General features: G+C 34.2%; 2 protein-coding genes across 4 annotated transcripts in view; both read right to left on the bottom strand.

The window, feature by feature from the left end:
- SETH5 (transducin family protein / WD-40 repeat family protein) overlaps positions 1-3752 on the bottom strand; it is a 41472-nt gene extending 37720 nt beyond the window's left edge. For 2 of the 3 annotated variants that reach the window (XM_088219200.1, XM_088219199.1), the window contains exons 1-5: positions 2071-3752; positions 1001-1312; positions 586-825; positions 349-469; positions 125-282 (exon numbers count right to left, since the gene is read on the bottom strand). In XM_088219200.1, the coding sequence (XP_088075326.1) occupies positions 125-282; positions 349-469; positions 586-825; positions 1001-1312; positions 2071-3609 (2370 nt within the window). In that variant the 5' untranslated portion in view covers positions 3610-3752. The remainder of the gene's footprint in view (positions 1-124; positions 283-348; positions 470-585; positions 826-1000; positions 1313-2070) is intronic. The other variant, XM_088219198.1, reaches the window with a different exon arrangement.
- A 5446-nt stretch (positions 3753-9198) lies between these two features.
- LOC110806887 (large ribosomal subunit protein P1w) lies at positions 9199-10560 on the bottom strand. Its single transcript, XM_022031868.2, has 4 exons — positions 10404-10560; positions 10115-10191; positions 9508-9720; positions 9199-9410 (listed from the first exon to the last, which is right to left on the bottom strand). Exons 2-4 carry the CDS (start codon positions 10181-10183, stop codon positions 9357-9359), a joined length of 336 nt encoding a protein of 111 aa, XP_021887560.1. The 5' UTR covers positions 10184-10191; positions 10404-10560; the 3' UTR covers positions 9199-9356.
- Positions 10561-12680: the final 2120 nt, after the last annotated feature.

The raw sequence follows: 12680 nt of genomic DNA, 5'->3' as shown, positions 1-12680 counted from the left end.
ATAAGCATAAAGTAGAAGTTTAAAACAAAAAACAGTTAAAGCCTACCGAAAGCCAGAACAAAAAAACAAAGGAGTTACTTGCCAATAAACTATATATATCATTCAACAAACAAAACATGCATACCTGATCATCCAACCAAGCCACACCAATAGCCGCACTATCAATGGACCACTTCCCATAAACCTTCAACTCTGATTTCACCAGCTTTGCAACCTGTACCTTCCTATCCCAAGCAATTGCAAGCAAAGAAACCCTCTCTGCTGCTTCAGTAGAAGCACTTTCTGCAGCATATTAACATCTTAGAAGACCATCAAACTAAAATATAGGAAAATTCAGACAACTATTACCTGCAGAAGAAGTACAAGATTGCATCACGCATTTCCATGCCGTACATGGCATGGAACCCTTTCGAACCCCTTCTGGCCTAGAAAGCTGTGCATAGACTTCTAAAGTGGGGCTGAGCCTTACCTGAAACAAAGGAATGCTGCTTCAATACATCACAACTGAGAAACCTCCACATGGTTAAGCACAACTTTGACGAACAAGAGGTACATGGAACTTGTCCAGTCATCTGGACTTCATACCACCAGAGCAGTCTGATAGGTGACAAATATGACTACACCTTCTTCATTCAAAGATGAACCCTCATTGAAGAGTTTCCAACCTGCATCTCCCCCAACAACACCTCCCATCATGCTGCCTATGCTGCCAGATGAAACTGCAGAATTTCCCTGAGAAGATGATAATGCACCTCCACAAGATTCGTCAAGAAGAAGGGATGATGCTGATAGTACTATGCCCGTTCTTTGACCATCTAAAAGACACTATTCAAACCAAAACAATACATGGGTTAATCTTTCTTTGTTTTTTCTTTTGATAAGACACAGGTTAATCAACTTAAGAGGTAATACCTTGGCAATCTTAAAACTCTCACCATAAGCAAGTAATATATGCTGTAGACACAGATCCACAGTAACATAACATAAAACAACATTTTACCTGTGTTTTGATGGAGAACCTGTTGAGCAATGGAACCACTGAAAAAGCATGCAACAGAACCAGACCTTTACTATCACCAGTAACTGCTTTAAATTGACGACTGATTTGCAAATCCTGCCCCAGAAACAACGTATGTACCACAGGTGCTTTGTGCTCTCCAGTAATCACTTTTGCTGCTGACACCCTCTGCACATCCCAAACTGTGATATGCCCATCACCATAACCAGCTAAGAGCAAATCACCTTGCTGATTGAAGCACATGGAAGTAACTGGAGCATAGCACCTTTCAGCTTGCAGACCTAGAAACAACATCTGGAATATATGTAGGTAGTTTAATGTATGAACTTCACCTATTATTGTTTCAGATATCATAGAAGTCTTCTTTGAAAGAAGTATCACTTTGCTAAATGAAATATTTAATCCATTTACGGCCTGAAAGATTGATTTTTGAATGAAAAAGTTGGATCAATAACGTGTATGTCCTACTTGACCCTATTTGAAAAATGTATATGTGCACATATATATATGTACATTTGCTTTTGTAATATTGACATGGATAACATTCTAATAAAAAATAGTACAAACTGCATAAATATGCCAAAGTTATGGAAAGCCTACTGCATGAATATACTCTGGGGACATGGATGTATAAAAAGGTTGCAGTAATACTAGATGATGATGCCAGATATATACATCTTCAACCTGATAGGACATAGTTTAGTATCAAACAAAACCATAAGCTAGTTTTATTATCTGCAGGAGCAGGTTGAACAACTTTTAGCAAAAAAATTAATGGGACAATTGTTATATTCAAAGATAACAGTTTAATCAACAGATTTAAACAAACCAGAGAAAAACTTTCATGGACAAAAGAAAATTTTACATAATTTGTTTAACTTGGCTTGCAGAATTCATTAAATGGTGACAAATATTAGTTTACATGCCATAACAATTTGTTTTTCAAAGTACCATTCCAAAGACATTCAAATAATATTACTAAAAATCTACTTCAGTTTTAAGTAATCTTCACAAGTGACAAAAGCATTACAAATATGAGGCACAAAAAAAACCTTTGACTCCATGTTATCAGCACCATGAGTGGAGTATTTGCTGGGCACAACAACAATAACTCCTTTTGACATCCCCACTGCAATATAATTTAGATGAACCGTCAAAACCTGTGGGGAACCATGATCTCGCCTGAATGCCTGTGATGAAATGGTTCGTGTAATGGTATTATCGGTATCAATGTCAAAGTAACCCAAGGTTGTCGAACCCCTCCTAACACCCTCAAGCCTCATGGGTTGAGCAGCAGCACCCTCTTCCCAGTGCAAACCAGTAGAAGCCTGTTTTTTCTCCAACTCTTCCGCCAATTCAAGTGGCTTCTTGGATGCCTGAAACTTCTTTTCAGCTCTTTTATTAATCCTCTCGCTCTCCAGTTGCCCAAGTCTTTCTTCTACAAGTTCTGAAATGTCACTCATTGAACTCCCATCGTCATCATCATCATCATCTCCATCCCCACCACCAACCTCGTCATTTTTATGATCAATCATACCCTTGTCCAAATTTCCCTTATCCAATTCGGCTATTGTTAAATTCTCCTCAATATTTCTATCCTTAGCATCCAACGGAGAAGAAGAAACACTCATTCTATCAGAATCATTCATATCCGCACACGTGGAAATCTCACTAGAAGAAGCAAGGGAGACTCTTTCGTTTTTAACATTTCCAGAACTGATTACTCTTGAGTCCAGCATAGAGTCATCAACATCAAAGGAAGGATAAACAGAAGCAATCACCGTTTCAAATTTCGAACTCGATCGTGATTCACATGTACCCACTAAGCCATCATCCCAAATGTTACTCGTTCTAACTTCCTCCACTTCAGCTTCCTTATATACACCCACAAAATCTCCTCCGCTCTCACGCTTGCCCTCCAAAACCACATCTCCACTTGAGAATTCACCACTAATAGATTGGAAATCGCCCAATTTGTAGTCAGCAACAGAGCGGCTTGCTTCCGTAACAACTCCAATTGACTCCACAGTTGAGGAAGAAATCTCGTGATCTTCGACCGCGTTCGGGCCCAATTCTTGATCATCCAGAACCTTCTGCACGGTCCCACTGCCTGCCCTCCTCGACTTGATAGCTGCTGCATGCGGGGTCGGCACAGACCTCGATGCCGCCACGGCAGCCGCCAAAGCCGCTCCCGGCTTCGCATTCGATCTTACTCCACTGAACAGGGCCGGCAACTGTCTCGAAGAGGAGGAAGAAGAAGAAGAAGAAACTCTTCGAATCGGATCGTTCACCCGAGTAAAGGAACTGGACTGTGGTTTTAGAGATTGTGCCGGTTCCTGCGAAACGACATCGTATTGAAGGAGCAAGGATTCGGATTTGGAAGGGAAGATATCTGACTGAGGTCGACGATGGTGGTGAATAGATGACGGGGATGGGGGAGGAGAAGATGATGTAGAGGAATCAGAGGCGTTGAGGATTTCGTCAATCGTACGATGAGGAACTGAATCTGAGTCGTCATCGGAGTCCGAGTGGATGAAAGAGTTGAGATCGAGCTCCATTAAGGTTTTTGTACTGGTGAGCTTCTTTGTCATTTTGGTTTCTTGTCTATGTGGTGTTACGGCGCGATGACTTCGTCCATGGCGGTGAACCGTTTGCTCTAACGGTGCCGCTGACCAGAGACAACGGAAGTAACTACCAGTTTTAGACCAAATTAAGAGGTTGATCAAAATTGCAAGAGGAATTGGTTAAAAGCATTCGATTGATTTAAGTTAATTAAAATAATAAAAGAATAATAACATACAAAGATAAAACTATAGTATATAAAGTTATTTTTAAAAATGATTTTAAGTTAATTAAAATGGTAAAAATTTGAGAACATAAAAGGTTAAACTTATAGTATATAGAGTTATTCTTCAAAATTTATGTTAAAGTGCTTTGAAAATATTAGGAAAATAGCACTTAAAACTAAGTAGACAAGAAATATTTGAATAAACAACTTTAAATATTGTTTAAGATAAGTTGTGGTTATTTCAAAAACAAAGAAAATCAAGCATTTCGATCCTTCTTTTGCTACTTAAAATAAATATACACTTTCTATTTTGGCATTGTTTATGGTTATAGCTAAAATGTTTCTGTCATTGAACCAACTTGTAAATGGTTCTGTGTTTGTGTGTGTATGTGTGTTCTTTTTTCTTTTTTTTTTTTCTTATCAATAAAATAGATAATATTTTTATCAAAAAAATTCGTATTATTTAAAGACACCAAACTCAACTCTTTAAATAATTATTGTTTTATAAATTTTTTAATTAATCTATAACGATAATTAAAACTTTAAATTTAATTATATGTAAAATTAAAGTAATAATTTTTTTGACATAAAAATAAATTTAGGACTCGAATATGAATATAATAATTTCATGTTCTTTAAGTATGATGTTGTTAATAATATTAAGATAATAATTAATTTTATTAATATTGTTCTCTTTATTTATCTTTTTATATAGAATTCTATTTTTTAAAAATTTTGTAATATTTTAACTCAACTAAAATATGTTCCTTAAAAAAATTTACTAGCAAATTATTAATTAATAAAAATAAATGAACTTAATACAAATACAACAAATAATAATAACTATTTAGTTCTGAACATGTATTGTCTATTCTCTTATTTTTTAAAATGTTAATAAAGTTGTTTAGCTAAAAATTTAGATGTTAATATAATTAGATTTAATCAAATTTAACTTTAAATTTAATTATGATATACTTAAATTTAACTCGATGAAAAAGTAAAAATTCGGAAACTCTTGAAGATCAAACTCTCTTGTAAGAACAAAAGTTGAGAACAATAAAATTTTTTGAAATAAATGTTGTGAGTCTCATATAAGTCCAGTACACTTTTACCACCAAGGATGAAGATGAAAGCCACATACACAACTAATTAGGGGCCAAAAAGAAAAGGGAGACAAGACCTCTAACCAATAAGGAAACTATAAAAATTTAGCTAAAAAAGATCCTATAAAAATAAAATAGTAATGATAATACAAAAACGATTTTACATAAAAATTTAGTATTTTACTTTCAGTTTTAACTTATAAGTAATTTAAATTAATTAATAAAACTCATAAAGTAAAATTTTTATAAAATTAATACACAAATAAAATAACAAATTACGTTGTTTATAAAATTTAAAACTCATCATTTTAAAATAAAAACACTAAAATTTTAATCACTAAACCACAAAAATAATGACCATTCATTATTAAATTTAAAAATTATCAGCAAAGTAACAAACAGATGACATTGAAATGTTATTTAGATATATCATTAAAATTAAAAATGTTGTTGGGAGCGATGTGGACTCGATTAGATTAGATTTTATTGAATGAAAACTACCTTAAAACTCTAATACTCTGTTTGAATCATAGTAAATAATAGAATTTTAATGTATGATATTTTACAGACATAAAAAAATCGTATTTATTTCAACTTTCAATGATAATAAATGATATTTGATTGATAAAATTTAAAATAAATTTTTAAACCACCAAATTAATAATATTTGTAATACCCAAATGAAAATAAATATTTTATTTATTATTTATTTATTTATTTATTTATTTGGACTTTTATTTAATTTAATTTAATTTAATTCAATGAAAATAAAAATAATTATAATTATGAAATTGGGTAAAAATATTATTTGGATTTAATTGAAATTGATTTTGAGAAAAATGGGTGAAAATTTGGATTCTGTTGGTACTTTTGAAAAGAAAATCGGAAATCGGGGGTCAAAACGTTATTTAGAAAAGTTGTGCCACGTCAGCGGCCCGGTCAACAACCCCGGCCAACCAGGACGCGCCGCGTGGCAAGGACACGCTGACCAGGAGACGGGTCACGGGGGCGATCCGCGTGCGCGCGATCGGACGGTCCAGATCCGTTCCCGCGCGCACGGACGACCTAGATCAAACGTGCGCATGGACGGCCCAGATTCACGCGCATGGACGGCCTAGATTGCATTGCGATGAACGGCCCAGATTTAATCCCAATTAAATCGCGATCGAACGGCCCAGATTCAATCTTGATGGATGGTCAAGATTAAAAGGAAAAGGGTATAAATACCCCCACCCACACCTGACCAAAGAAACCCTAGCCGCCAGTGCTCGCCGGAGAAGAAGAACCAGACGCCGGAGGAGCCGGCCGCCGCCACCAGCCGCCGCACCGGGGAAGTTTCCGACCGCCGATCGAGGTAATTTTTCTCCCCATTGCTCGTTTTTCGACGCTGAGTCCGCCTATGGCCAAACCGGAGCCAAACCACCGGCCAAACGGCTGGAAAACTCAGCCGAAACCCAGCGGCACCACCGCGCCCCTCCTCGGTTTTTGCCTCCGATGAGGCCCTTTTCGGCATCTGTTTGATGCAAATTTTACACCACTGTGATCACCGTTCTTTTCTCTACAGGTTGATCGGAGCCAAACATCAAAACGCGACTCACGCCGGAGGAGCCGCCGCACCCGAGAGCACCGCCGCCTGTAAGTTTCGATTTTTCGTGATTTTTCGGCCCACCGAGGGCCCTAAGGTTGTTCTATCGCAGGAACCGATGCAAGCGTGGCCGAATTCGGTCGAAAACGGCCAAAAAATGCCGAAAACGAAACCCGAGGCGATTCGCCCCCGCAAGCGGCGGCGCCGTCGCCGGAGCACGGCGGAGCCGCCGTGCCGGAATTGCGATATTGGCCGAAAGGGGCCCTAGATCTAATTTGGGATTTTTTGGGACACGTACAGGTACTAGTAGTGCGTTTCAGCTCCCCGGAAAAAATTCAGGAAAAATTAGGGACAGCCTGTAGGCGCACTGTAGAGCCGTATTCAGACCCCGAAACAAGTAAGGACCCCTCACCCTATTTCCTATCACGGTATTAAAGTTCAATAAATGATAAAACGGTATTTCATGAATCAATAGATGTGTGAAATTGTTTAAGGTCGCTAATGGAGCCCGAGTCTGGTGTATTTGTCGGTCAGTTGTTGTTTGTTCTATTTCACAGTTCTAAATGCAGTATGATGTCTGGTGTTTTCATTTGATAGTTTTGTGTGCATATATCACTGTTCTATTGACTATGGGTTGAATGATTTAGAACCTGATGTTGTGTGTTGTCTTGTTTGGCATAAATTACTGGTTTACATGTTGTGTGTGTTTGGTTGATTGAGATCAAGAAAAAGGTCAAAAAGGTTATGTGAATTGATAGTGGATAATGTGGATAGCCTGACTAGATATCCTGGAAGATGATGGACAGACCGGGTCCGTAGGGAACCCTACCGGGAATGTGGTCTCTCATACCGGACAGGGTATGGAGACCTTATGTGTTTTGGCGCCCATACCGGACGGGGTATGGGGACGGCCCGTTTTACCCTCATACCGGACGGGGTATTGAGGTTCATAGTTTTGGCGCCCATACCGGACGGGTATGGGGACGGCCCTGGAATCAAGTTATAAATGTTAAGGGTTCACGGGTAGCGGGACCCCTATGGATCCCCATGGATACTAGTAGGCTGGTAAATGGAAAAAATATGTTGTGTAATGATTGAAATGCAAAGGCGTGGTAAGTATTATGTTATACAGTTCATATGATTTCATAATGATGATAATGTTATTGCTTTCGTATGTTGTTTTATGGATCTCACCGAGGTAAGTGGACATTAAATAATTTTATTATTGATAAAAGAATTTGTTATAAATTATGCTCAATTGGTCTTTTTGTGTTTTCTACCCACCTTTAACTCCGTGGCGGTGAGATAGTGTGATGTCTTTACTGGGCTGGTGTAGTTCATTCATTATTTAACAATTTCAGATCAGAAAGACATTGTTCCCGAGCCCGTTCCGCAGGAAGACGGCGAAGGGGACGCCTAAAGACTCCGTAATTATTTTTATAGTTTTTATTTTCGAGTTTCTCTTTCAGTTAGTTTGTTATTTTATACTTTAAATACATTTTTAATTTTAGTGTAAGGGATGTTAATCAAAATTTTTATTACGCTTCCGCATTTGACATTTTTAATACACATATTTCATTCTAAATTTTCGGGGCTGTTACAATATTTGATAAACATTCTATTTATTTTTTATTATACCATCATCTAATTTAATTAATTTTATGTAGTTCTAACAATTAAAAACTTATTAAATTAATATGATAATATGAAATTTTAAGTTTATTATGTATAATAATTATTTATTAAAATACAAATATAATTATATTAATAAATAATTTTTTTTTACATACTTTATTTATATTATTTACTATTAAATATAATATCTAAAAATAAATTAATAATTTAACTAAAAATACAACCATATTACCATCCAAACAAAAAATATTATTAACATACATTAATATACCATCATTCAAACATAAAAAAATTTTATTAATCCAATAATTCTGTATTATTGCCATTCAATCACTGTCATTATTATAAATTAATTAATCAATCACTGAAATTTATCCAACCAAATCCTAAAACTCTTCATCAATATTTACCAAACAGAACAAAAAACTAAACTCACTACAGAAGTAGTTCACAGCCAATTTCATTTACACTTGGACCAAAACCCACTTAATTCACTGTTGAATCACAAAGGAACCGGCATACATTTTTAAGGAAAAACACCTGTAAACTTGGGATGAAAAATGCACAAGAACTCCAAAAACCAAGAAATAATAGTTCCGCTTGAGAAAAGAGAAGAATTTGAGCACATCATCAAAGAACGATAATTCATCGTTTTCTTATGGGAAAAAACTGCCAAAAGGGAAATTTCAGGTTTGTAATTTTGGTGTTACGCATTTAGGAGCAAATGAGGTCAGATTTTGCGTTTATAGTAGTACCAAGGATAATAATCATGACAAAGATAACGAGCCTGTGAATCAGGGAATTTAGGTTTTTATATCATTCAACCAATTTCTGCCAAATCTAAAAGGTTGAATCCTTATTTCTCAAAGGCATCACATGAAGCAGCTAATCTCAAAGGCTTGTGCAAGCTACTGATGTTCCTAGCCAAGCATCAGCATCAACGACAGTATCATTATCATGTAACTCCTCAAAGAAGAAAAGATAGCATCATATAGCTGGAGAAAACATTTTACCTCCAAGCATGAATTCTTAGCAATGCAATACTTGATAGGACAAGTAACCACCAAAATGAGGTCTTAAGTACTTCTGTATGTATGATGAATAGTTGTTCAGAAACCAACTCTAATAAACTCATATAAGGAAGAAAATCAAAACACTAATGATAGTTCAAAAAGCTACTAAAGTTAAGTTCCATAAACCAAAACAAGATATCACAAAAAAGGTCTCTTAATCAAACAAGCTGAAGCCCATGTCTTCATCACTTTCTTCCTTAGGCTCCTCCTGGAAAATTGACCAAGAACATGTTAATTGGATGAACCAAATCTCATTAAAAAACTCAAAATAGAAATCATCTTTTAAAAGTCAAAATCTGGTTTACCTTCTTCTCCTCTGGTGGAGAAGCAGCACCACCACCAGCGGCAGCACCTCCAGCAGGTGCAGCAGCAGCAACTGGTGCACCACCACCTCCAGCTCCTACATTCAATAGGAGATCTTCTACATTGCGTTTATCAAGAAGCTTGGCGAACAAGGCTGGCCAGTAAGACTCAATTGTCACGTTGGCAGCTTTGCAGAGAGTGGCAATCTTCTCTGGCTGTACCAAACTATTAAAGAACAAACAAATCTCCCAGAATATGCAGATCTATAGAAATTCTTTCAACAAATGAATTTTTCTTGATGTGAACAATCAGCAGTCAATCAAAATTACAATGAAGTCCTTATACCTCAACTATGTCCGCGTGAAAGTAGACTAAAAAGGACAATCAATTAATCCATTATAAAATTACTCCTCGGTGTGCTCTTAGATTAAGTGCAGAAAGAAAAAAATTGAAAGTTTAAAACTATGAAACATAAACAAAAAAGGCACTTACTAACCATAAAATCATCATAACAAAGAATCATAAAATCATAAACGACGCTAATGAATGCAACGTCTGAGATAAAGAACTGTGATAAATAATTTGTCCATGGTTTTTAGATAAGGATACAGTAATTGAGATGTTATCATCGTAGAGGATCAAAGCAGCGTAAGTGCAAGCTATCTCAGAAGTCGACATCTTCTCAACTACAATATAAAACGCTAGTCAATAACAACCTAGAATCCATTTCCGCATATAAAGATACAGATAAACAGAGACGAAGCACATAATCTAAAACATTATTCAACAAAAGTAACCAGAAAAAATTAACTCTTATCGTTCATTACAGTTAAGGGAAAAATGTTCACTGTAAAACAACAAGAAGACAAATTGAAGAAGATGAAATTCAGGGGAGTACCTTGAGCGGAAGAAGAACTTAGATCTCTTTACACCTTCTGCTGCGCCGCTCAAATGCGAACTCTAGGGTTTCGCCTTGGAGAGCTCAGGGATTTATAGAGGGAGTGAGAATAGATTGGGCTTCAGAGATTTTTATGGATAACCCAAATGTCAGGAGCCCATAAAAGAGACAAGGCCATGAAACAAGTCAGTTTCATTCTCATTTGTTTCCTGCTTTTCTTTTAAATTTTTTTTTTGAAAAATTGTCAAGCACTTCTTTGTGTTTTATTTTTGGCATCAATTTGGTCTTATATTTTAAAATCAAATAATTTAATTTATTGTATTTTACTACTCAATCTGAAAGTTTTTAATCTTAAATAATCAAATAATTTCATTAAAACTATAATATATGACAATTTTATATTATGATTATCATGATTAGAATTTATAATAGAATATTGATACATTCTTAAAATATATAAATAAATATAAAAGAAATGACAATTTTATATTTTTTATTTTATTATTTCGTATAAAATAACATTTTTAATTTTATATGAAAAGTTCATATTTTATTAGTTTTTAAAGAAATATTTTTATTAACATATAAGCATGTATGTTTTTTTAAATAATATTTCATTGATAAAATATAAACCGACGGATAAAATTTTGTGCCAAAATTATTAATTATTTGTAATATTAGATCAATTAAAAAATTTTAATTGTTTAACTACTTAACTATGAATTATTATGTTATTAGTTACAAAATGCATTAAAATGAAACTTTAATTAAATATAATAAAGAATAATACTATAGTTATTTATAACTAATTATAATTCTATTGCAATCTTGTAAACAAGAACAAAATATTGTAGTAAAATGTCTTTAAAAAATAATAACAAAATTGTAATGAGTTAATTTTAATTATGAATCAAATAATGTAGGCTTTAGTAATATATTGTGTGCAAAAATTCTTTAAAAATTTGTTTTTTGATTGTTGCGATTAAAAGTTTGTTGTCATAAAAAAGTAATATTATTTTGATAATCATTTAGGATATATTTTTTTAAGATGTATAAAATATTTTTTTTAGGTTAAAATACATGTTTATTTTTTTAGATTAGAATATATTTACATATTTTTTGATAAAAATATATATTGATTTTAATGCATAAAAATACCTAATTTTTCTTAATATTTATTTATAAAATTTTAAAATATTTATATAAGGGCCCAAACCCCTATTAAGGATTTTGAGTGTTAGCTCAGTAATAATAATATAAATAATACTGAAATTTTCATTTAACAGGAGAATTAAATGGTTAAAGATTACATTTCTTGCATATTTATTTAAAATGTCCAAATAACGGCTAAATGAATGTGTATAACTAAAATGAGAATAACACTACAAAGTACTCAATAACTTTGATTTGAGATTGGCAGAGTGGAAAGAGATGATTACTTAGCTAGTCTCTTATTGTTCTGAGTTCGAGTATTGGTCGTCCTAATATGAAATTGTTAATAAGAAAGGGGTGAGCTACACTACATCATCAAGATATCAACACCTCACAACTGACATGAAAAATCAAAGGGTTGTAGAAAACATAAAATGACTGATAAAACATAATTTAAACGAAATCTGAATGTTAATGCACCCTTTTTTTTTTTACCGAAAACATTATTGTTTCCTTCCTCAATTAGTAGTCCTATAAACATATCACACCAAAATGAAGTCAATATGACAATTTAGGAACAATAAGTATACATTCTATGACATATAATATTGGGTTCTTAACCATTCATTTGAAGTCAAGTTACTTACTATATCCATTCTCGTCATACCATTCCATTTTTCCTACCAGCATCGCTGGGGCCCATAGAGATCCCCGCTACACGTAGAATTCAAACATTGCTTTCATTTTATTGGACATACCCATACCTCGTCCAGTAATGGGTACCATAATTTAAAAACTGTCTCAATACCCTGTCTGGTATGAGTGAAACTAATTACTCCTAACCTCATTTGGTATGAGACTTTTCAGCCTTATACAACTAAGGATACGTCCACAGTAGGGTTTACTTTATGTACCAAGTCCGTACACTCTCTCCTATGATACTTAATATGCCTTTTTATCGATTTATGCATGCATATTTTCCATTGTATTTAACCCATGTAAGACCCGTACTTTAATTAATACTAGAATATAAAGTTCATGTTTCAAAACCCGTTACGAAAATAAAGAAAACATAATTAGAAATAAAGTAAAACGTCATGGTAGGATAAAATCTTTTATATTCAA

Source organism: Carica papaya, chromosome 5 (assembly GCF_054855325.1).
Source record: "Carica papaya isolate Zhongbai chromosome 5, ASM5485532v1, whole genome shotgun sequence".
Classification (NCBI taxonomy): Eukaryota; Viridiplantae; Streptophyta; class Magnoliopsida; order Brassicales; family Caricaceae; genus Carica; species Carica papaya.
Note: the sequence above shows the minus strand (reverse complement) of the source record. Positions and strands in the feature narration are given on the sequence as shown.